General features: G+C 46.4%; 9 protein-coding genes across 9 annotated transcripts; 5 read left to right on the top strand and 4 right to left on the bottom strand.

Annotated features, from left to right (window-relative positions):
* Positions 1 to 681: 681 nt before the first annotated feature.
* On the bottom strand, positions 682 to 2,412 carry FSUBG_12776 (heterokaryon incompatibility protein; the record flags this gene model as incomplete). The annotated part of the gene is made up of 1 exon (XM_036677597.1): positions 682 to 2,412. One exon carries the CDS (start codon positions 2,410 to 2,412, stop codon positions 682 to 684), a length of 1,731 nt encoding a protein of 576 aa, XP_036531770.1.
* A 4,031-nt stretch (positions 2,413 to 6,443) lies between these two features.
* Positions 6,444 to 6,818, top strand: FSUBG_12775 (uncharacterized protein; the record flags this gene model as incomplete). The annotated part of the gene is made up of 1 exon (XM_036677596.1): positions 6,444 to 6,818. The coding sequence occupies one exon, from the start codon at positions 6,444 to 6,446 to the stop codon at positions 6,816 to 6,818; it is 375 nt and encodes a 124-aa protein (XP_036531769.1).
* A 340-nt stretch (positions 6,819 to 7,158) lies between these two features.
* FSUBG_12774 (uncharacterized protein) lies at positions 7,159 to 8,364 on the bottom strand (the record flags this gene model as incomplete). The annotated part of the gene is made up of 6 exons (XM_036677595.1): positions 7,159 to 7,276; positions 7,422 to 7,605; positions 7,663 to 7,840; positions 7,966 to 7,993; positions 8,058 to 8,176; positions 8,242 to 8,364. The coding sequence occupies 6 exons, from the start codon at positions 8,362 to 8,364 to the stop codon at positions 7,159 to 7,161; spliced, it is 750 nt and encodes a 249-aa protein (XP_036531768.1).
* A 686-nt stretch (positions 8,365 to 9,050) lies between these two features.
* On the top strand, positions 9,051 to 10,208 carry FSUBG_12773 (C4-dicarboxylate transport mae1; the record flags this gene model as incomplete). Its single annotated transcript, XM_036677594.1, has 1 exon — positions 9,051 to 10,208. One exon carries the CDS (start codon positions 9,051 to 9,053, stop codon positions 10,206 to 10,208), a length of 1,158 nt encoding a protein of 385 aa, XP_036531767.1.
* A 490-nt stretch (positions 10,209 to 10,698) lies between these two features.
* FSUBG_12772 (bifunctional phosphoglucose phosphomannose isomerase) lies at positions 10,699 to 11,835 on the bottom strand (the record flags this gene model as incomplete). The annotated part of the gene is made up of 1 exon (XM_036677593.1): positions 10,699 to 11,835. One exon carries the CDS (start codon positions 11,833 to 11,835, stop codon positions 10,699 to 10,701), a length of 1,137 nt encoding a protein of 378 aa, XP_036531766.1.
* A 1,953-nt stretch (positions 11,836 to 13,788) lies between these two features.
* Positions 13,789 to 17,276, top strand: FSUBG_12771 (uncharacterized protein; the record flags this gene model as incomplete). The annotated part of the gene is made up of 10 exons (XM_036677592.1): positions 13,789 to 14,037; positions 14,093 to 14,358; positions 14,408 to 14,476; positions 14,528 to 14,785; positions 14,832 to 15,277; positions 15,327 to 15,414; positions 15,469 to 15,575; positions 16,246 to 16,340; positions 16,391 to 16,514; positions 16,567 to 17,276. 10 exons carry the CDS (start codon positions 13,789 to 13,791, stop codon positions 17,274 to 17,276), a joined length of 2,412 nt encoding a protein of 803 aa, XP_036531765.1.
* Positions 17,277 to 18,067: 791 nt separating this feature from the next.
* Positions 18,068 to 18,535, top strand: FSUBG_12770 (glycine cleavage system T; the record flags this gene model as incomplete). Its single annotated transcript, XM_036677591.1, has 1 exon — positions 18,068 to 18,535. The coding sequence occupies one exon, from the start codon at positions 18,068 to 18,070 to the stop codon at positions 18,533 to 18,535; it is 468 nt and encodes a 155-aa protein (XP_036531764.1).
* A 39-nt stretch (positions 18,536 to 18,574) lies between these two features.
* Positions 18,575 to 19,996, top strand: FSUBG_12769 (FAD dependent oxidoreductase; the record flags this gene model as incomplete). The annotated part of the gene is made up of 4 exons (XM_036677589.1): positions 18,575 to 18,805; positions 18,867 to 19,427; positions 19,796 to 19,867; positions 19,934 to 19,996. 4 exons carry the CDS (start codon positions 18,575 to 18,577, stop codon positions 19,994 to 19,996), a joined length of 927 nt encoding a protein of 308 aa, XP_036531763.1.
* Positions 19,997 to 20,744: 748 nt separating this feature from the next.
* Positions 20,745 to 21,975, bottom strand: FSUBG_12768 (d-amino acid oxidase; the record flags this gene model as incomplete). Its single annotated transcript, XM_036677588.1, has 3 exons — positions 20,745 to 21,202; positions 21,252 to 21,868; positions 21,923 to 21,975. The coding sequence occupies 3 exons, from the start codon at positions 21,973 to 21,975 to the stop codon at positions 20,745 to 20,747; spliced, it is 1,128 nt and encodes a 375-aa protein (XP_036531762.1).
* Positions 21,976 to 23,623: the final 1,648 nt, after the last annotated feature.

Raw genomic sequence — 23,623 nt, 5'->3', positions numbered from 1 at the left:
ATGTGTCTATGGGTGACCAAACTGATTGATTGTTTGGGCATGAATGCAGTATAAGTATGCATAATGATAGCCCAACAGCTCTTAGCCTTGTTCCGAAAGCGACTCTTGCAGTATCTAGTAGTGATTAGCTGGAGTGGTAGGTGGCCTCATTCTGTGGTACTACCAAACTTTTCGGGGGAGGCTGAGAGTGAAACCAATCATTGAATATTTTATGGCTTGGGGTGTCCAGCTGACATGCTTCAATACCTACAGTACAAAGGACCATCCAAATCGCGTCGCATTATCTACTGTTCGTTCGTGTCAACCCAGGTGGCCCCCAGAATTCTTGGCGTTTTTCTCAAATGACTAACTATATGCTTGAAGCAACTGCGGAATGGAATACTCCACACAAGAGCAACAGTCAATCAACACATTTGCTGCTGCTCATCACATTTACTTTAACCCTTTAAGTACGCTCAATGCGATAGTTAGTCACGCTGTAACAGCTGAAAATGGAGTATTGCTCAGGATAATGATCAAATATAAAATTGAAAAAGATGGTCGACAGTAAATGGCAACTTATCATGACAATGCCAGGGTTCTGCTGACAAATTCTTCTCTCATTGGAAACCGCACAAGAGGCGTATAGTCCCAATTCGATTTGTAGAAGCCTGGTGCCCACTCGCATTAGCGACAGGCTGTTTATCTTAGAACAACGAGCCTTATATCCGTCCTTGACAAGGCTTCTCCATTCATGATACCATGGACATACGAAGCACCTATACATTGGAACTCAGTGGCAGTTTGCGGACGTAGAACAAATGGAACCTTTCCACCGTGCAAGATCCATACCTCATCCTGGGCAGCTAGGTATCGAGGACCGAACCCTAACATGCCCATACCGGTGATAAACATGACTCTATGGCTCAGGGTTGCCATGGCTTCCAAGGTCGACGACGTGCGCTTACCGGTATAAACAAATTCCTTCAAAAGTTCAACATCATATGACGTAGCAGGATGCTGGGGTCTCAGATCTTCATCTGACTTAACATTGTCTATCAAGCCCCTCCAGAAGGCATCCTGCCATCTATGACGCTTGGTTGACTCCGACTGACAGCTGAAGAAAGCTTTTGCCATGTTGTACCATTTAAGAATCTGAGCGCACACGCTTGAATCTGAGACGAAATCGACGCCTTGACTGTAGCTATCCAGTCTGTCTCCAATAAAAGCAATTTGGTCGATGTGGCAACCCGTCAAGGTTAGAGAATTAATTTTCTGGTCAAATTGAAACTGGCTCCAGTCTATGTCCGACTGTGCTGATGCGGAATGCCATTCGTAGTGATGCATAAGGTACCAATTCACATCCTCCCCCTTATAAAAGAGAGGCTGTTGGCGAGTGGTGACTGCAATATCGAAAGCCCATCCAGGTATATTGGGTGTGCTTTCTGGAAGGCCACAGCGACTCCAGATTGCAATTGGTCGTAAACTTCTATCGTGCTCAACGACATCTGCTGTGAACATAGCACACAAGCTGGCTAATGGAAGCCTATAATCGCAGCATTCAGCCCGTTTGAGAGTCCCCTTTGGAAAAAGGCCCAAGAAGCCGTACACCTTGTCGTGTGTGTTGGTAGCCTGACGAAAGCTCCATCGAAAAGCCGTTTCTAGCGGTCCCTCAGTCTTCTGTTTGGCGTACTCGATGCCATTAATCTGTGTAAACAGTCTGTTGACTACATCGCGATGGGCCTTGGCAACGCGATCGAGCGGTGGAATTGGTTTGTTTCGACCTGCACGCACAATTTCGTCCCATGAGATGGATAATACTCCCCATAAGATGTCAGCCCTCGATGGAAGAATAGCTTCCTGCAATGTCCATATTCGATGCCACCATACATTTTCATCCACGCAGATTGACCCTAAGGCAGCCAAAGGAGCGGCAATGGTCATTTCTGAAGCCAGACAAGGCGGAATAGCTTGAGAAGGAGTCTTGTCTTTTTCGTAGCTTGCCATGAAATGAAGGATGTCGAGAGCGGCTACAGCATCAGAATGTGCAATATCTGGCCTTGGTTCGCCGAGCCATATGAGACATCGGCTCGTTGTGGAGTATATTTGGCCCATCAAAGGAATTTGATTCATCTTCTCCTTTTCATCATTCTGATTAATGCTAAGCTGATCGATCCAGAGGGTTCTCTTGGTGTTTGACAACCTAATCCGCTTGAGGGCGCTATGAAGACTTCGGGTAACCGTGATTTGGAGTTCATCGACTATAATACTGGCAGCTTCATTTTTTTTACCCCAGACGTATGAAAGGGCCTCAAATTGGGTGTTGCCGGAAATTGGCACGACTCGAGTCTGGATGCAAATCGGAGCCCGCTGATCATCAGACTCCGTAGATGGCAAGAGATCCAGGAGGCGGATCTCAGCAGCCGACAGCATGCTTGAGCATAAGCAGCCTAGACGCGTAGCCAATTTGAAGTCACGACCACGATGTTTCGCGACAGTCAATGCTTATTTTCTGCTACAGCTTCAACATCTTGAATGAGGCGTTTATCTAATCATGTCAGGCTGACGGGTTGTCGGGCCGTCAGGCAGCAAGTACGCGTGTGCTTGATTCTGGCGATCGACCATGCTGCATTATTAGAACATCGAAGTTTAGATAACTTATCCTTCATTAATATTATTCGAAGCCACGTGTGACACTCTTAACAAACGCCAAGCTGAAGCACCAAGGCAATAGTCCGGTATTGCCAAGCTACCTACCACATGTCGATTAATGACAGGCTACTGAAATATTTTTAGTGGAGCTTTATGTGCCATGTGATGAATGCCTCTTAATTCTAGCGTAAGTCGGGCGCAAACGAGGCAGGCTGGTAACCTGATAGTTCGCAATCGTATCCTTATGTGTTCTGGCGGTATGAAGCTTAAATATCGACCTCGCCTCGTCGTGCTATGTCTCTGATTTTCTTCTCTATTTCTGATAGCCTAACCCTAGTTTCGGTTCTAACACATATACAAGCTAAGCACGAGGAAATAATGGTGAGACTGTAGAACATACTATAAACATGTAAGTACCATCCAGTGTGATGTGACCTCAAAGCCTCAGAACCACTAACCCATGACTGTAAAGGTGTGGCTATCAGCCTTTCCCCGAGGTCGTCAATGTCAATGGTACCCAGATAACAAGGACAGTTCAACGATGGATTGATTGCGAAAGAACTGATTGTCATATGTCGTCCAACTATATTGTACCAAGGTCCAAATACTACTGATAGGGGTTAAATGTTTATGAGTTTATAATCCGAAGCGGACTTTTAGTAATCTAGAACAAAGTGAGAGATAACAGACTAAAAATAGTAAAGCGAAAGTCTTTGATCTTACTGCTCTTATCTCTATTACTATATACTAAAATTAATCAAAGTAGTAAAAGTGCCTGTATTTAGTAAGGTTAGGTTAGAAATTATATATCTTTAAAGTTTTTTTTACTATAACCCTAAGAATTATTAATAAATAATTTGAATAAAATTACTTATATAAATTTAGTTATGTAATATATAATAAGAGCTTGCTTGTTTTTTTATTTTACCTTAGTAGATAGACCCAAGCTTTAGGTAACAGTAAATTTTAAAAGATTACTGCTTAATATCACTATAGCTCATCACAGATATGACTGGCTAGATATGGGCTCACAACCAGATGTCCCAAGATATTTGCTTTGCAGCCTAAAATACACACAAGACTTGTCCCCGTTAGAAGATGTACAACACCCACGCCATCATGAACCCAACAAGACTCGAATCCGCCTGTTCTATATCTTAGTCTACAGTTCTCTTTGCACAACCTCAGCCAAAGAGTACAACTCACGTGTGAAAGTACCTGCCCCACGTTCTTAGACGACGACTCGGCTGCTTGCCCGGAAGACGTCTCGGTCGACATAGATGCCTCGGTTTGGGTTGCACTACTGACAGCTTGCGATGATGCCGTAGCACCAGACTCTGATGTAGTTATGGAGGCATCAGCTTGGTTGGGTACACGTAGGGCAGGCCCAAGACAGGACGCCGGCTCGCTCTCTGTCGCGCAGCAGGCATTGAGAGCTTTTTGTCCAAGACCGGTGCATTCTTTACAAATCACGGACGCGCAGGAAGAGATAGTGGGAGCGCAGGTCTGGATAAAGGCATTACACTCGCTGAATCGGGTTTCTTTAAATCAGATGTCTTCGCTGAGCTCCGGTCCTAAATTAGGAACGGGGAGATCCGCGGCAACCAAAGCCGCACAGAAGAGTATGAAGGCAACCATTGTGGGTAAATGTTCAAGTTTGGAAGATGGAGAAGTCGTTGGGAAAATGCGGAGATTTAGTTTGTAGTTATGTCTTTATATAATGTTAAGCTCGGTACGCCTTGACCTTACTATTGGCGTTTGACTTTACATCCCCTGTCTTGAGTGCCCTACTCTGCTGAGTCTGCCCTACGAGGCTTGACATGAACCTGTTTGGGACTCGATAACGGATGGATAGCGCAGGGAGTGACAAATATCTACCCTATCGATTGGATTCTCAGCCATACTGGCGGCACGCCTTATCCGAGACAGCAGGGGGGAACAGATAATTGCTCTTCCAATTGGATTCTCAGCCGCGCTAACAGTGGTGTGGCTTGGAGCTGGAACATGAAGGCTGCTCAACGGCACGTTTCATCCGAGACGACCCCTCTGATAGCCTGCTAAGCCATGACTTTTCTTATTTTTGGGTGTTTTGGGTGTAAACAAGACCTAAGTTGCTGGGCTTGTGCTCGGGGTTGTCTGGCTTGCAGGCCTCATCGGCGACTGCAAGAATATCATGGATAAATAAAGACGACTGTCGTGACCTGGAACGAAACTGGAAGACTTTGAAGATAGGTTTTGACGTATGAGAAGCTGTTATTCCTCAACGGACTAACTAAGTGCGATTTCGCGCCGAAACTACCAAGCTATGATGCCAAGTTTCAATCGGTTACCGCGGAAGTAATTGGGTTAAGTTCATCTCTAATATCGTGACAGCCTCGCGCTGACCCCACCTCATTTCACCCGACTGAAAACAATATCTAGCGCGGGTGCTGTTCGTGGTAATTCAACATGCTGCAGTCAAACAAGTATTGTGTTGTTATATTCTAGGAGGTACTATCTCCATTATCACTAGATACAAGAACAAGGAAGAAGCAGCTCTACTGACCAGCACATAGAAAGCATAAAACATAGAGAAGAGACTACTTCAATTCAAAGTGTCAAAGCAAATCAAAGACAACTGATAAGACATGGAACCAGTAGTCTGGATAGAGGAGAAAAGCTTTATCACAGGCGAGGCACATCACGACAGAAGCTAGGACACCATAAAAGCGGCCAAATAACCCATATAATGCTAATACTAATGAACATTGCTATAGAGAATAGCATCCCTCTCCGCCAAAAGTCCGACGACGGTATCGATCCCGGATAATCATTATTTTACACTAGGTCCCTCATGCCGGAACAAACGCTCCAGTGTCAATACGTAGTTTCTGTAAGACGTGGGAGCAATGTAAAACCCTCCCCCCAATGGCGGGGTTTTATTCATCGCTATGAAGGTCTCGCTAGTTTTTCTTTAATGAAATACTAACGCTCGCCTACAGTCTCCCATGGAGTGCGGTCATTGTCGTTTTAGTACATGCTAATACGTGAGCCTGACCCGGTCACCTTACACACGTGTTGAAAGTGAAGGAAGAAGTCCTGCACTTGTACTATTTCTGGCTTTCGGATTCTGGTCTGTTTGAACAGTGCTGAACAAGTATTGCTGGAACATTAAACGTGGCACGTTTAGCGTGGAGGAGCTGGTGCCGTGGAAATGCCTCAAAGTAAGTGATAGTTCTACTATGACTACACAACTGGCTCGTGAGGTTTGGATTCCATATTTTATGCCATTGATACCTTTTGATTTGAACTTTCATAGCAACAACATGAGGGCAAGGCCCATCCTCAAATGTAACCAATGGGAACGCAAGCGTACAGCAACAACACCGCCGGGACAAGTGTTTGAGGACCTGAAGCTTTATAAATTTTTCTAGGGGTGATAAATTAAATCGTTCTTTAATGTTGATACATAATTTATTAGTTTACTGGGTTAAGCATTCATTTGTTCCTCGTTCAGGCCATTTTGGACTTTGGTGCCATTTCTCCCTGCTATCTGTTGGTTGGTTGTGTTTGACTTCCCAATGTGGCTTGAGGCGACTGGTTCGCTAATCCCTGCCTGCTGCCTAATCCCGTTTTCACTCGTTAAATACGATTCATTTCATCCCCCCATCCCGTTATTCTTAGAATCTATTCTCTCCTCCATAGACGCTGTCGATTTGTACAGAACCTACGCACCGTCATTTGATAACGGCCTTGCCCAACACGGTCCGTGTACGATACTCCTATGCAACATTCTCTTATAAAACTAGCTAACATCCTTAGCAAAGTCTACCATGAGCCTCACAGACGAGACTTCACCCGTCGAACAGCTGTTCCTCGACCGCTCGATCCACGACGTTCTGACAAGAAAATGGCCCGCAGTTGAGCCATGGGCTACTATGTATGTTGATGCCATTCGAGAGCAAAGATATGGCGATGCTGTATGGGCGCGGTATCACATAGAAGGAAATGTTGAAAATGGTATCATTATCAGTCCATCGCCGAGCGATAATATGCCGGTTTTGGACAGTATCAGAGAGGACGCAGTGGAAGCGAAGATGAACGAGCCCGAGTTCTATGCAAAGGCTCTGCAGTTTTACGCTAAAACCAGTCCCTCGGATGGACATCCTGAGGTTATTAAGACTATATTCGAGGCTGATAAGTCGTAAACTTGTGGTGAGGAGGATGGAGTGGCGTGAAGAATTGGATGGGAATGGGATGACGGGATTCTGCCGCTCGATCTTATTCAAGCACCCACGTATATCTTAGCAATGACTATTGACTGCGTTTCCTCCGCAAGATCAAACCTGAGATACGTACCCAAATGATCACCTACCTGCAATCATTCATGGAAGGGCTTAACCCTCCTGGAATTGGGTGATAGTTGACTCCCTCGCTTTACTGGCAATGAGATTCAATCAGACTTGGGTCCCCAAAGTCAAAGCTACTTCGCAGAGTTGTCAAACTCGGTTGGCACGGCATCTTTTCGTGTGCGTAGCGACAGAATAGCTAGTCCGAGCGGCGCATGTAGTCCCCACCAGAGAACTCATCGGTTCTCTGGTGGTCAACAATGCCTTGCTCATCCGCGAAAGGCTGCCAGCAACGAGCGCAACGATATTGGGGCTGCCTATGACGTCGATAGAGATGTTCCCTGCATGAATATTAGAGCCAAGCGATACAAAAGGGTAGCTTGTTGGTACTTTACTCGATGGACGTCATGCCAACCAGGCCCTGGACACGTCTTCCAGTCTTTATACTTGACTGGATTGTACTTAAAGTACGGACAAGCGAACTTTGGATCCTCGTGCCCTTGAATAGGCATACGACTGCTCTGCCGGTCTTCCCAATTGCCACCTTCGTCCTCGTTGTCTGTCTCGTGATTGTCTGTTTCTGCTACTTTCCTCTTTTTGTTACCACGATTGTTGGGGTTGGACGACCCAACAAGGAGATGTGAGTCTAACAGTGCTTCTCATGTCCCAGATGCGCTGTTTGAATTGCCACCGGTATTCTTACGCCACACGTCCAGCTTTGAATGCAACCACTGCATCGCAGAAAAGACAATGCTGTCAATAATCTGTTTCTTCCGATCATCGATATAAGTCTCTGGGGTGGAAGATCCTCCATCGCTGTCAGGTGTTTGAGAAGAATATCGATCACCCAGTTCTTCTGAGGCATCATGTGATTGTTCAGGCTTCGGAGAAGGCAGTGTGTTGAGGTCCGGGTGGAAATCATCTGTCCCTTCCATTTTGGTCATTGAATGAAGTGAGTTGTTCCTTCTCATCGCATCTAGCATTGTATTTTCTTTTTCTCTCTCACTTCGTGCCCTACAGTCTTTTCGATGTGTCTATGAATAGTCTAGTGTTATATATCGATGTTGTTGACGCAATATCGAAGTTGCCTTAACTTACATGCATGCCTTCCATTCGCTTGAAGCCTTGACCGCAATCTGGACAGAAATGAGGCCCCTTCGATGCCGAGCGAAATTTGTGCTGCCTCCGAACTCTTGGTGGCGCGAGATGAGAATCCACTGGAATTCTGTGACCGATGTGAGGACGAGGATGAAGGCAAACTTCGTTTCGATTCCATGTATACCAGACAAGACCTCGCTTCTTGTGCCGCAGAACCAGATGAGCCGAAAAGTGCTGAGAATGCCTGATCCAAGGGCACGTCCTTAGATTCTTCATTTGTCTCTAAAGGGTTTGAAGTAGACGCCATGATGGCTTGTAGTTGAATCTGTTTTAAACAATTGGATACGACGAAGAACAAAGAAGTCGGTGAAATGGTTGTCATACAATGCGGGGCTTTGACTGTTTTTGAACCCAATGGATAGCTGAATCAGGTACTACGCACGGTTGTCCATAGCTAGCCAGTGACACGTCAGACGGACCAAAATACTGCGGCTGAGAAAGACAGCTCTTCGTTTTCCGCATTTGCGCATAACTGGATTGAGCCAGCACTAAACCAACAAGTTCCTTGACAATGGCCTTTTTGGAATTTACTCTTACATATTATAACAATAAATGCCAATTACTTATGTTGAGTTATCTAATTGTCAATTCACCCCACATATTCCTTTAGCCATGACGCGGACTGACACTGGTCTTGGTCTTTCGCGTTGGCTACCTATCGAACCCCAGATTCTTTTATCGCTTGAGACTAAGTGGGCGCCATGGATACTAGTTCCAAAAACCCGATTGGCCGAACAACAAAATCAAGATCTGAAATGCCTCGGCGTCTTGGACCCACAATCCTTCCCTCGCGTGTGTTGGTCCGGCACGGATATAAATACTGACCTTGACTTGACTTCAGCACACGCGCCAAGCTACCCCTCCTAATCTCCAAACTCCAACGTCATCTTTCTCATCACTCCATGACTGACCTCCAATTACCACAGACTCGCCATGCCCCAAGACGAGCTCCCCAAAACCGCCGCTCAGCCGAACAATCCTGAACCCAAAAATGAACGCGCCGTCTCACTCGTCGATCGCTTCACATGGGGTAACTTCACCTGCACGCAGTCCACAGGCGGTGTGGCCCTGATGATATCAAAGAGCCCGTATTCATTTCGCGGTTTACATACCATTGGTGTCGTGGTGTTCATTCTCAACCTCGTTCTGTTTATCCTCTTTTGCACAGCAATGGTTTGTCGGTTTGTTCGGAGACCGGCTAGTTTACTCAAATCCGTGACGAAGCCGCCTGAAGCGTACTTTACAGGTTCTCTGTGGCTTTCTATGGCCACGATTATCATGGGGATACAGAGTTTTGGGGTTCCTCACGCTGGGTCATGGCTTGTTGATACCGTTCGGGTTCTGTTTTGGATCTATGGTGCGATTACGCTGACGTATAACGTTGTTATCTTTGTGGTTATGTTTTCTCTCGCGCCGTTTGCACCTGGTAGTATGAGCTCTCCGATGTTTCTAATGATTTACAACGCTATGCTTACCGGGACTGTCGCGTCGGTAATCGCAGCGGATCAACCTCCAACAGAGCGAATGCCCATCATCGTTGCCGGCATTGCTTTCGAGGGTCTCGGCTGGATCCTATGTCTTCTATTTCTTCCCCATTTCGTCGGCAACCTACTCGTCAACGGTCTTGGCCCCGTCAATCTCAGACCAGGCTTATTTATATCAGTCGGTTCTGCAGGCTATACTATTATAGCCCTGATTGGCTGCGCAAAAGCAATCCCCGATGGACACGGCTACTTCGCAAAGCATCCCACCGCAGCAGAGACACTGAATATCATGGCCTTGTGGGTAGGAATATTTCTCTGGCTATTTACCTTTTGGCTTTTCGCAATTGCCGCGGTTGCGCACGTGCCCATTTTGGTTTCCAAACTCCGCGGGGATAAGTCACGGCAGCAGATGAGCTTTGCGCTTCCTTGGTGGGCGATTGTCTTCCCCAATGTTGGGTTCACGATTGCTACAGTATATATCGGGGAAGAACTAGAGTCCAGCGCTATATCCTGGGTTGCCACTGTTATGACTATCCTGGTGTTTGCAGCGTGGGTGATGGATATGTATTTGCATATGAAGTCGATATTTCAGAAGCGTATTATGTAGATAATTGCAGAACATAGAGGGTGGAACGCAAGTCAAGCGTGTAACTGGCCTTTGTTATTCGAATCGGCCACACTGTGTATAGTGAGGTCTGGGATTTTATACGGAATTGTTTACTGGATGTAAGGTTAAATTTTAGGTATCTCCTGTCCAAAAAGATACCCATGCAGGTTTTTCACCTGAAATTGACCACGTTGATTGTTGGATATGATAAGTAAAAAGGACTATGCTTTGCCCCGCTACCCTAAAGAGACCTCGATGCAGTGATTCAGTCAACATCTCAGAGTGAAAGGATTGTCGTTACTATATTGAAACTAGTTAAAGGAACGACTATACGTGTTTCAATCTGCTAAAGAGAATGACAGAGTGTGACAGCTGTGCAGAAGACATTAAACAATTCCTGTTTGACAGTTCTCACTTTGTTGAAAAATGAGAAACCATCGCGTATCCACCCATCCTACAATGCATTCAGCTCCATCAGGACATAGCCCATCTAGCCCTTGAGCTCAGCGGGGATATCAACACACTTGGGGTGCAGCTCAATGTTGCGCTGGCTCCACCACGGGTTCTTCGCCGCAATCGAGATCAAATCTCGTCCCTCCACATTCGAGTGAATACCCAAGTAATACGCCACGTAAACCGTGAAGAAGTGGCCGTAGAAGAACTTCTTGAAAAAGTTTTCCTGGTTGAGATCAATGTTGATGAACTCGATGTTCTTGTTCTGCGGAACGTCCTTGCTGCCGAACAGACTCTCAAGAGTCTTGACCTTGTCTTTGGTGTACTGATCTGCGTTGGAGTCAAGGAAAGTGATGATGGCTTGCTTCTCAGAGGGGTTGGAGTAAGCTGCGACTTCAGTGTGCGAGAACTCGTGCAGGAGGTTGCGGTGCGTAGGAACCATGGCGATCTCATTGAAGAACATGGTCGTCTGCTTAAGAAGCGTGACGTACCAGTCAGCGGTACTAAGGAGTGCAATACGACTGTTCTTCAGCTTTTCCGCAATATCCTGGGCCTTCTTGAGCGTAGCATCGTTGAACTCAGTCTTCAGGAAGTTGACTGAGTCCTGGAGCTCTTTGTGGTAAGAAGAAGGTGTGAGCTTGAGCTTGTGGAAGAGATCCAGGAAAATGGAGAAGAACTGCTGGACGTGGTACAGAGGGTACTCGCGATCCGCATGGCGAAGCTTGTACAAGATGATAGAAGTGTTGTGCTCCTCACACAAATGTTGAATCTTGCCACCACCAGAAAGAACAATCAAGTTCTTGTTTCCCGTCATCTCACGCATAGTCTCAAAGAACAAACAAGGCTCAACGGACCAACCACTGTAGCAGACAATAATAGACAGTGTAGTAGGGTCCTTCATGACATTGCGGTCAACGAACCAGTCGAGATCATAGTCGTTGATGACCTGAACATGAAGGGGGATCTTCTCGTTGAGGAAGAAGCCCTTGACGATGTCAGATACGACAGAGGAGCAGCCCATGCCGTAAAAGACAAGACGCTTGAATTGGCCGGACTCGATCCTCTGGCGGAGATCGGTGTTGAGTTTGGAGAGGTCGTATTCATGGCCCCAGAGGATACTCTCGAAGAGAGGGTTGCCGAGCATGGGCTGAAGACGTTCAAGACGGGGCTGCATTTTGGTGGGTTGGTTCTAGGATGTTGGTTAGAAGATATTCAAAGTGAGGTGCTCTGTGGACTTTTACATACTGAATTTGATATAGTGATAGAGCTGAAAGGTTGCACCTTGTGTGGTGGAAAGAGTAGTCAGGTGATACTGGATACGTTGATGGAATTGTTGATGATGAGAAGTATTCAACTTGGGTTCTGGAGCTCTTTATATACACGTCTCCGATCTATTACTTTCCTTTGTGGACAGATCGCTCCCTCATTTCCTGACCCGTTCGCCAACGTCCATCTCGAGCTATTCCGCCTTTACCGCAGTGAAACTGATGCTATACCAGCGGGTCCGCCCATCACCATCATGATTATCAATTTCCTCAACTTTGTAAAAGCCTCGAGGGACTTCTGTCAACTGGAGGATGTTGATCCTTGGAACGCAATGCATTCCAACGGCGTCGTACATACCATCGACTCCACAAGTGAAAAGATCATGATTCTGGAATAGATGCGCATCTCCGCCCGAGCCGTGTCGTAAGCTTCTCCTCTTTTGGGCATCATGAAGCGCCTTGTCATGGATTTCGCATCAATTACCTCCTTTGCTCCTTTCCCTGAAGTCCTCCCCACGCTCTTGTTGGGGGTACAGCAGCCGTCATGGTCACTATCAGGAAAACTCTATTCAACTACCGCGTGGGCATGGCCCGAATAGTTACCGTAATGGGACTATGGAGGGTCTTGTGACTGTTGTTTCGGATGAATGGAGTATCATCTACCGCTCGAGCCGTGTTTGAAGCCACAACCTTGATCTGATTAAGGAGATTTTCACTATGATATCTATCTTTAAGAATCATATCATTCTCGGTAGATCATCTGCCGGTTATACCTCCCTTTGAACTACTATCGTTATTGTCAAGGTATGCTAATGGTTGCAGCCAGATCATTGCGGTTCCGCATCCCGGATTTCACAAATATCAGATTATTCGTCACTTACAGTAACATTGTGGTTTTATGGACTAATAGGCGATTAACCGTCCTCACAGTGATTGAAATGCCCTTTCGGTATTGGTTATTAATCAAAGTATCAGTAACTCACTTTGTGACATAAACTCGTCCAAGAACTATGAATGTTCAGGTTGTCTCCACGCTGCTTGATCCCCCTCAATTGCTGCCATTATGAGCCAATGTGACTAACATAGGATTGTGAACCTTGATTTTCTGACATATTCCAAGGCATACTCTTATCTCTTAGCCATCTTCATGACTCAGAATATGATATATAACATACAAATACGACGTCATGCATATAGACCTACCTATAGTAGTAAGCCAAAATATCAACACCTCATAACGATCGACAATTAGTTTCCCCCAGTTTCCCCAGATCCCCCACCCAAGTTAGAGAAAACAAGAACACAGGAGCAGATTCAACTCCGCCTAGGTGGAGATAGGCTAGCCTCGGCTCACACTAATGCGCAGAATGGAGGGCCGAGCGAGCCGTCCCGCCCCCTGTCCTGTCTTGTTAAGCTCGTATCGCTTAGAAATGGCCGCGCAATCTGTTCCCCACCCGCTCCTAGCTAAGACCTGTTCTCCGCCGATTATGCAGGTGTTAGTTGTCTAAACTCTATTCTCTCGGGTCGAAATCCCTCTGGCTGCACGTATTTCCTGATATAGACATGATGTGATGTGTGTTTGCGCGGAGTCCGAGGCCGAGGTATTTCGGCCCGCGCCGTTCGCCTGTGAAAGAGAATGACGGACAGCTGCACTACGGACTCGACTAGCGGACGTCGCCTTTCTAGCCGTATACGGCATATGTCTTGCGCCTCTTACATAGTCAATTTCACAATGATGCCTTGTATGATAGGCACGAACTATATAATATCTTGCCTGTTTTGGTTCGGGCTGTCCTAGTATCACAATTTGCATAACAGCACCCGTCTTACATAATTATATCTGAAATTGAAGTCCCGCCGAAATGAGAATCCAAGCCACCGCGGAAGCTAACTCACGCAATGCGAGGAATTGGGTTCCTCTGCTCGATGAGCCTGCATACGGGCCCAGAAACATACGCATTGTTTGTGTTGGGGCCGGTTTTTCAGGCCTCATGTTAGCTTACGAAGCCAAGTACAATGAATCACTCCAGGGGTTTATTGATTTGACTATCTATGACAAGAACCACGACGTCGGTGGGACGTGGCTAGTTAATCGATATCCTGGCGTCGCAGTGCGTTTCTCCCATGGATAGACTCAACAGAAATAGTTGACTGACCTATTCTCAGTGTGATGTTCCAGCGCACATTTACACTTTTCCATTTGAGCCAAATCCAGATTGGTCCAGCTTCTATGCTTCAGGGCCAGAAATCTGGGCTTACATCAAGAGAACTTCAGATAAGTATGGTTTGGCGGAGAATGTCAAATTTCAGTCAAAAGTGACAGATGCCACCTGGAATGAGGCTTCAGGTAACTGGAATCTGAGGATATTTCAAGACGGCGAGGAAAAGGAGGATAAATGTGATATATTGATCGACGGATCAGGGTTTCTCAAGTATGTTTGCAGCAAGTTCAATCAAGATATCGCGAACTGACTGCTTTAGTAACTGGCATTGGCCTGATATTCCTGGTCTTCAAGACTTCAAAGGGGAAATAGTCCACACAGCTGATTGGTACATCTCTCAACTCCCCTTGCAATCCTTTCTCTAACGCCAGCCTCCCAGGAACCCTTCTATCAATGTGGAAGGCAAAAGGGTTGCAGTCATCGGAAACGGATCATCTGGTGTCCAAGTCCTTCCGCATTTGCAAAAAGCCGCTGCTCAACTGACAACCTATGTTCGCACTCCAACGTGGATATTCGCCAACTACGCCTCGGAGCTCACAAAAGACGGGACGAACTTCGCTTTTACCGAGGAGGAAAAGAAGAAGTTTCGGGAAAATCCAGCCTCGCTGTGGAAGTTTCGTAAAGAAATTGAGAACAGGTTTGTAACAGCACTGATATCAAAGGTTTTACTGAGACGCATACAGCCAAGACAACTTTTGGAACGTCTTCTTCAAAGACACAGCCGCTCAAAAAGCCGCTCTCGAGAATGCATACAACCGTATGCGAGAACGTCTCGGCAACGACAAAGAGCTGTGCGAGAAGTTAATTCCAGATTACGAATACGGATGTCGACGTCCAACACCAGGCGATGGCTACCTTGAAGCTCTGCGTCATGAGAACACGCGTGTCACTTTTGATCCAATCGTTCAGATCACCGAGTCGGGGATTCAAACTACACAGGACTATACTGACTTTGACATTATTGTGTGCGCAACCGGGTTTGATGCTAGTTTCCGCCGCTCGTGGACAGTGCAGGGGCGGAATGGCTATCAGCTCCATGAAGCGTGGGGTGAATCGCCAGAAGCGTACTTTGGGGTTGCAGCGACGAATATGCCGAATTACTTTATCTTCATTGGACCGAATAGTCCAGGTAAGTAAACTCTAAAATGGTAGGGTTACATTTTACTGAAAGTCCGCAGTGGGCCATGGATCGCTTCTAGACAGCGTGTTTTGTGTCGCCAAATGGATATTGAAGTGGTGTAGGAAGATTGCAACCGAAGATATCAAGTATCCGCGTACCGGGTCTGCATGATATGATGGAATGCGCTGACTTTGCGACAGGTCAGTTTGTGTGAAACAGCAGGCGCTGGATGATTACAACGTCTACCTGCAAGAACTTCTCAAGCGAATGGTGTGGACTGGGTCATGTCGAAGCTGGTACAAGAACCGTAAGAAAGATGGACATGTCACCGCAGTGTACGGTGGGAGCCGCCATCATTTTAGAGGTAAAGCATACTCCCATTTTCTTTCAGCATGTAGGTTCGCGTTTACTGATCTTAGATCACTCCCGTTAGAAATCCTTGAAACCTTTAGAACAGAGGACTTTGATATTGAGTATAGATCAGTTAACAGGTTCCGATTCATGGGCAGCGGGAGGACTTTGCGGGAGGCAAGAGGAGAGTACTACGTGCTAAATTAAGGGCTTAGTTGGTCCAATAGTTAGTGGAGATAGTCAAAGAACCTCTATGTGCGGAGACGGAACTTGGGTTACACGAGCCATCCATCTTTGGTGATTCGTAATTACCGGCAGTAACTTACGTGACATATCATATTGTGACATAAATGACCTGACATGCAGCATGCGTGATATGCAAAACACCGCCTAGACACGTACACAATCCTTCTCGGCCTTTCGGCCCTACCGATTGTGATATGTCACTTCTGGAGGTGGACCAGCACTCGAACCGCGGCTCCTTCTTGCGGGGAGGCGGAGGATGGTGATATCGGTATTTGGACGGACGGACGGACAGAAAGAAGAGATCGGCGGGGGATATATACACTGTGCTGTACTGCTTTTGATATCACACCACCTCCCGGAAACAACGAGAAACTAGACAGCGCTGACTAACTTTGACGACTACACTATGAATTCCACCAATACTACTTCGCCTGTACCCACCCTCAAGCTCAACGATGGAAACGAGATCCCAATGGTCAGTTATGTCTCGCTAGGTATGTTCGACTTGAGGTTAACGTGAAATAGATAGCGTACGGTCTGGGAACTGCAAACTTCAAGAAGGGTGGGAGAACCGATTATGATGAGAACGCGTTCAACTATACGTTGACTGCTATAAACAGTGGCTTTTATCACCTCGACGGTGCTTCAGGTATGTTTCTCTAATGCCTCACAAACCCATACCTTTTCTCACTTGTATCTAGCGTACGGAAACGAGGAAGAGCTCGGTGCCGCTATCAGAGCATCCGGCGTACCTCGGGAAAAGCTGTATGTTGTCACCAAGCTGAACGGCTGGAAGAAACAAGACGTACAGAGCGCTTTCGACACCTCGTTGAAGAAACTTGGGCTTGATTACGTGGACTTGTATCTAATCCATGCACCGTTCTTCGCGGAGACGCCTCAAGATTTGCAAGAAGCTTGGGCTACTCTTGAGTCTATCAAAGAGTCTGGGAAGGCTAAGTCAATTGGCGTTTCCAACTTTATACAAGAGCACCTCGAGACCATTCTCGCCACAGCCAAAATCCCACCAGCAATTAACCAAATTGAGTATCACCCCTATCTACAGCATGGTAATCTCATAGAGTACCATCGCAAGAACAACATGGCTCTGTCGGCATATGCGCCGTTGACAGCTATCATACGCGCCAGGCCAGGTCCTGTAGATGTTCTATACGGAAATCTGGCGAAGAAGTATGGTGTTACTGAGGGGAATATTGCGTTGCGCTGGTGCATTGATCAGAATATTGTGGTGATCACGACGAGTTCGAGTGAGGAGAGGCTGAGAGGTTATATGACGAATGTGTGGAGTTTTAAGTTGACGGCCGAGGAGGTTGAGGGTATTGCGATGATGGGGAAGCAGAAGCATTTCAGGGCATTTCAGAAACAGTGGATTGCAGAAGGGGACTGGCGATAGGTTGTCGAGAATGTATCTGTTTTTGGCCGCGTTAAGGCCCAGTCAAGTGCTGTAGTGGTTGCCAAACTACCTGGATATATTATTCTTACGATTGAGGTAGCAAGCTAGATGCAATTGTGCTGCCACAGCCTCTCTTCTTTGAAAGTCTGCTTGGTCATGAGTTGACTTTCTTCTTTTCCCATACTATTAAGCTTGCGTCAATTCAAAAGTGGCCCGCGAGTCCGGTCTAGCGTGCGTTCGACTCAAACATCGTCGGTGGACATATGAGAGGGAGCAATCCGCCCCGGCCAGGGCCTGAAACCTCCCTCACCAATTACGCAAGCATCATCCATCCATTAAATTCTAAAGCGCGGCAGTTGGGATTCTTCGGACAATGGGAAAGTTCGAAAAGTCCGGAAATCCAATGGCCATTGAAAGAAAGAGCGCCTGCCGGAAATTGGCCATACGCCATTACATATAGTTGCCTGTCCTTGTTTCGTCTAGCATAGGGTTTCTAACTGGTTTAAAATGTATAGGTCCTACCTCTAACAAGTATGTAACGGTATGATGAAAATCCAAGCTTCTTTGGGCTCTTGTCGGCGGCTTACTGCAACTTCACTAGGGTATTCCTAATGGTGTACGAACTCCTCATTATCCCAGTCGTATTGGTTCAGGGAGAGTATACTACTTTTTCAACATAACTTTCTCTATATAAAGGCTCTTGATACCTTCCCTTTATTCATTAAGACACAAGTTAGCTTTTAACCTGCCCATATCTATTTCTCCTTCATACACCTTTTCAACACCCTACAATGTCCGAACCAAATACAGCCGTGCCCGCCTCTAACCGAGAACAGAAGGCCGTCCCTGTTGCCCCAAACGTTCCTGTCGACCCGTCAGTCAATACATGGTCACGCTTCATCACTACGTTCGAGGTGTCTGAATTCACTGACTGGATTGACGAGAGCCTGTCGTGGAAGAAGACCTGCTATATTGGCGACTGGTCCCCCCTCCTCAAGATGAGAGTCCGCGGCCCGGATAGCAAAGAGTTTTTCGAGTATCTCTCTACGAACCACTGGCCAAGCTTCCAGTCAAACCAAGCCAAGCATGCAGTCTTTTACCGAGACAACGGAACCATCATTGGTGAAGGAGTTCTCATGATGCTCGGCCATGATGACTTCATTTTTACTTCTGTTCCCGGAGTTACCTGGGCGGTCTATCAGTTCCATCACGGAAATCGAAAGTTCAATGCCACAGTCGATATCGTTTCTGATGATTGATATATTTTCCTAGTTCAGGGCCCCAGCAGTGTAGCAGTGATGGAGGTGGCGACCAAATCATCGATCACCGACCTCAAAGTTATGCATTCCAGGAAGATGTCCATCGATGGGCATAACTTTCTGTGCCTTCGGGGGGGCGTATCCGGCGAACAAGGCTTCGAGCTCTGGGGTCCAGCTGAAGAGGCACACGCTGTCTATCGTGCCATCTTGTCTCATGGGTCTGAGTTTGGTATTCGTCAACTGGGCTACCGTGCCAAGACAGTGAATCACGTTCGTCTCCCCTTGTTTGTTATGACTATTAAGTTGACTTGCGATGCTTACCCGGGTCCAGGTGGAAGGGACGTTTCCTACTCCATGGCTCGATTTCCTCCCTTCGTTTCATGGAGAAGACCTCGATCTGATTGAATACCGTCAGTTTCTTAGAACTTCGGGTTTGGCCTCTCCGGCCTTGCTACATATTGGAGCTTCTGGTAATTATAGCTCTCGTCCATCTGCTCATCACCGCACACCATTTGATCTTGGATGGGGCTGGCTTGTTAACTTTGACCATGATTTCATCGGCAAAGAAACCTTGAAGGAAATAGCCAGCGACCCTCCAAATGCCCTCGTGACCTTGGAATGGAACAGCAAGGATGTTACAGATGTGTATGCATATCTCTTCTGCAACGAGACGCTAGACTTTATGGAAATGCCACGAGATCGGGGAGGCGTGACAGGAAGTGGTGTATATGATGATGACAAACTAGTTGGCTGCGCCGTCTCGCGCTGCTATAGCTACTGGTTCAAGAAGATGATATCTCTTTGTATCATCGAGATGAAGTACTCAACACCCGGAACAGAAGTTTTGGTAAAGTGGGGGAACAACGGGAGTCTACAAAAGATGATACGCGCTGTAAGTCACAGTTCTGATCGACTGCTCATTGCCTATTCTCAATCAGCCTTTAACATTGATTCTCTAGGTAGTCAAGCCCGCGCCGTATAAAGAAGACCAGCGAAAGAAGCCGCTTGTAGAGTAGATAAGAGGATGAGCTTCTTAGTCAATCCCGATTGACCTATCTAAAAGCTCTTATAGTATTTAGTCTTATAGCCTACAGTGCATCAATATACAGGAGATCAGACCATGGTTACGATGGCGAGTCCAATGGCATTTCGTAAGACCTTATTAAAATATAAATATATTTCCTTATAAGCTTAATTTCACCACTGCTGTTAATTATCGCGCTAGACTCGTCTAGAGACATGAATCGAATCCCGGCATAGTCCAACGTGTCTACTGCCGTTGGAGCTCCTGTTAATCTGGGTGCCTTTAAGCACACGATCAAGAACGACGAAGTAAGTTTGGAGAATTTTGACTTACAGCAACTGCGCTTAGCTTGAAGATTTACTAACATTCTTCAGATCATGTTTTTCGTTACCGCAGATGATAGAACTCAAGCCTTCGCATTCGAGTTTGAGGTTTAGGAGGATACAATGTTTGGTACTGGTATCGCTTACATGAGGTGTTGCAACTATTTGCTCATACAGGCGCTTCGCGCCTAGCTGTTTTGGTTATGCAGATTAGCTTCATGGCCAAGAACAAATAGAATAGTTTTTGTAAGTATTCTTACGATTTAGGCCGCCAATTATAAATACCTGAGCCTTCTGGTGTCAGAAAAGCCTTCTGAGATGTTCCGCAACCCAAGGGTTGCTGAGTAGGTGCTCTTGTGAGTCGCCTCAACGTCTCGCGCCCTCGAAAAGCTTTCCCTCCGACTTGGCTAGCTCCTGTCAATCTCGGAAAATCAAACGCCCACCGTCGATATCGAGAAGAGGCGGTTTCTGGTGGAAGCGGTCGCGGCGTTGCAACAGTAACGGGTACGTCGAGGATGATTCCGACGCCTGAGACGAGACGAGAGTCATCTTTGGGGTTCGTTTCGTGAGTTCCTGCAGGAGGAGAAGCCTCTGCTACTGGCACTGTATATGAACGATTAATTCTGTGTTCGAGAATTGATCGTTGATTATGTCACTATATTTATTTAGGCAGAGTCTCTATAGTTGCATGTAAGAAGTCAATATTGGGATATTTGGTGCTGGTTAGTCTTTTGAAGGACTATTACGACTATCATAATCCACGATCGATCAGTCATCCCCATAGACCAAAGCTCGGTAAAGGATCCCGAGCCGTTTCCATCATTATTACAAATCATACAAACTCCCCCCGGATCCCCGAATTCTATAGGTTCGGTCGAGGACGAGACTTCGATTCCAGTATCTCCCTCGCAAGTTCAGCCACTTCACTCGCCACGCCCCAAGATAATTCAAATCCTCGTCCGCCGGCGCCATAGGCATGAACCACATGCTTGACACCCCATGTAGTATCCTTAGCTTCAGTCTCGACTCTCATGCCGCCCTCGCGAGCTGGTCTTCTTCCAACAACATCCTTGATCACCTTTATCGTCTCAGGTCTTTGGCTCTTATCGCATGCTTGTGGTATGATTGACTGAGCAGCTTTCAGTAACTGAGTGCGTGTTTCCCGCGATGCTTCGAGCTGCCAGTCTCCCACCTCTTTTGTACCGCCAATAACTGTTCCTCCATTGAAGGAACGAGGAATTATAAAGCTCCATGTGCCGTCTTTCTTTTGGGTTGTGATTGTTTTGTCGGCAGCGGTGAGATTGGTTAGCACTGTCTGGCCTGGTTATTGTCAGTTGTCATCGTTTATGGTGCTGAGTTCTTGTCGTACCTCTAATGGGGAAGCACTTCTTATCTCCAAAACCCATTCCACTCGCATTCACGACTAGTTTGACACTAGGTGCTAGGATAAAAGCCTCCCATTCACTCTTTAAATCCCTCTGCAGCGTCCTTCCCCCTTGAACAATAAACTTGCGCAGTAAACTAGCAGTGTACAGCGGCGCATGGATACAATAAGTCTCATACTCAAATCCCAACTTTACACCTTCAGGTAGCTCGTGTGCTTCATATTTCCGATATCCGGGCAATCCAGTCTCATTGGCGAAACTCTGGGCATCTTGCTTCCAGTACTCAGGTGACGGGTCCTCAAGATACTCAATACCCGGAAGACGTCTGATTCCAACCCAAGGTTCAATCTGCCGGTGTTTCTCAAGCTCAGCGATAGTGCGTTTCACCCACTCGGCTTCACGACGCAGCTGTGGCGTTGAAGCGGGGATGGGTCGAATATGAGCACCAGCCCACATAGAAGCATAGTCTGCTGAATGGGTTGTTGGTGCGCCGGGGATTGAGGTTGGCCATTCTTTGGCGACGAGGAGGATCGATGTTGATGGTGAGTCAGCGGTTAGTTGTTGGATCTTGAGGGCGCTGGTGAGACCGATGATGCCAGCACTGAGATGCTTCCGTTAGCAGGGTTACAGGTAGGGATTAATGGTGAGAGCATACCCAATTACCACAATAGTGGACTCGCTTATATCAGATGAGCCAGGGGCTACCATTTTGTCCAGATGTGAAGTGTGAAGAGGCGTGGGAACAGGACTAAATTGATGGACAAGAACGAGTGGAGGTTGGCTAACATCAGGTGTCCCCACAAAATTAACCCAACCACGAAGCAGTTGACTTGAGCTCAAGACAAAGACATTTGACACAGACACAAATGACGGCAAGTATAGTGTCACACCGCAACGTACATCCATTCATATCATTAGTAAAGTAACTGACACATCCCCGTCATTTCCGTGCGCCGTCGCAAGAACAGTATGGAGTAGTGATCCGTCAATTGGCCCGCCGACATCGGCTGCAAGTCCGTAGATTTGCCATATGACGAGTGGCGGAAAGATCAAATATTTACAGAAACAAAAATGGAAAAATTGAGCATTCAACGAGTTGAAAAGGTAGGGAATGAAGGTATATACCGGGCAAGACAAAAAAACGAGGTCCTACCCGGGTTCGAACCGGGGTCTTCGGAAGGCTTCTAAGGGTATCAAAATCCGACGTCATTACCACTAAACTATAGGACCGTTGGTAGATGACTAATCGCTCAAATTTGAACACTATTTCTCGTGCTCGAGCGAAAACAACAGAGACTGGCTAACTGGCTGACTGGCAAATGCCAATGCAAAATACCCTATAGATATCTCTTAAATTCAACTTTCAGAACACTATAGCATTATTTATAAACCTTAATATTGAAATAATATTTAAAGAAAATATCTTATTTAATTTTATCCATAAATGTAGTTTAATTATCGTGTGAAGTGGCCTAGCATTGTAGACCATAGCTTGAGTGTTGAGACTAGAGATGTAGTTGAAATGCTTATTAAGACATCTCGCGTCAACGGCGGGTGGGTCACACTTATGGGTGTCTTTGTTGGCTGCAAGCCATCTTGTCCATGCTGCTTTCCTTGCAGGGCACAGGCGCTTATTTTCTTTTACCAGTTCTCTGTTTTGGCGAAGGTGGCTTGCAGGGAGCCCAGCAACAACCGACCGGAGACAGCCGACGCGGGAGCGAAGCGTATCGAGTGCGGAAGTGGCGCTGTGTGACGGTCAAAGACCTGATCGTGATCGGTGAATTATCACAACTGATAGATGTTTTAGTCATGGGTAGTTATTTACAAACATTGCTTAAGTCAAGGCTTAGTAGTACTTGGGTAATTTATTATGAAAGAGGTTATCCCAAGACTAGCAATTGCATTGAGCTGGAATTGGATCCACAATTGAGAAATGTTACTTTGTACAGAATCGTTGTTGCTGACAATACAAGAGTGAGGTGAAGAACCAATGACGGACATAGCGAAAATGCTGATGGTCGTTTAGTCGGTCTAGCTCGTCAGCTGACAGACGCATGACATGGTCTGTATCAGCATGGCATGTTCTGGGAGGCGACAATTGAGCAAAAAAGAATAAGCAATCGCTTATTGGCTGAAGATGCTGAGTCATTGTCTTTCAACCAATCAAAGTGATTGCGATTACCAGCTCTCAGGTCCGCAGCTGTGATGCTCTAGATAAAGTGGGTCAAGCTCTTTGAAAGCCATCAAGTACAAATAAGATCAAGAGCCGCTTCCAAGATTGAGTATCTTAAACAAGCATCTCACAATTCAATCACCTCTCTCCATACCATCCCAGTTTAACAACTCTCCCTAACAA

The sequence above is a fragment of the Fusarium subglutinans genome, assembly GCF_013396075.1.
Source record: "Fusarium subglutinans strain NRRL 66333 chromosome Unknown NRRL66333_c0000288, whole genome shotgun sequence".
In the NCBI taxonomy this organism is placed as follows: domain Eukaryota; kingdom Fungi; phylum Ascomycota; class Sordariomycetes; order Hypocreales; family Nectriaceae; genus Fusarium; species Fusarium subglutinans.
Note: the sequence above shows the minus strand (reverse complement) of the source record. Positions and strands in the feature narration are given on the sequence as shown.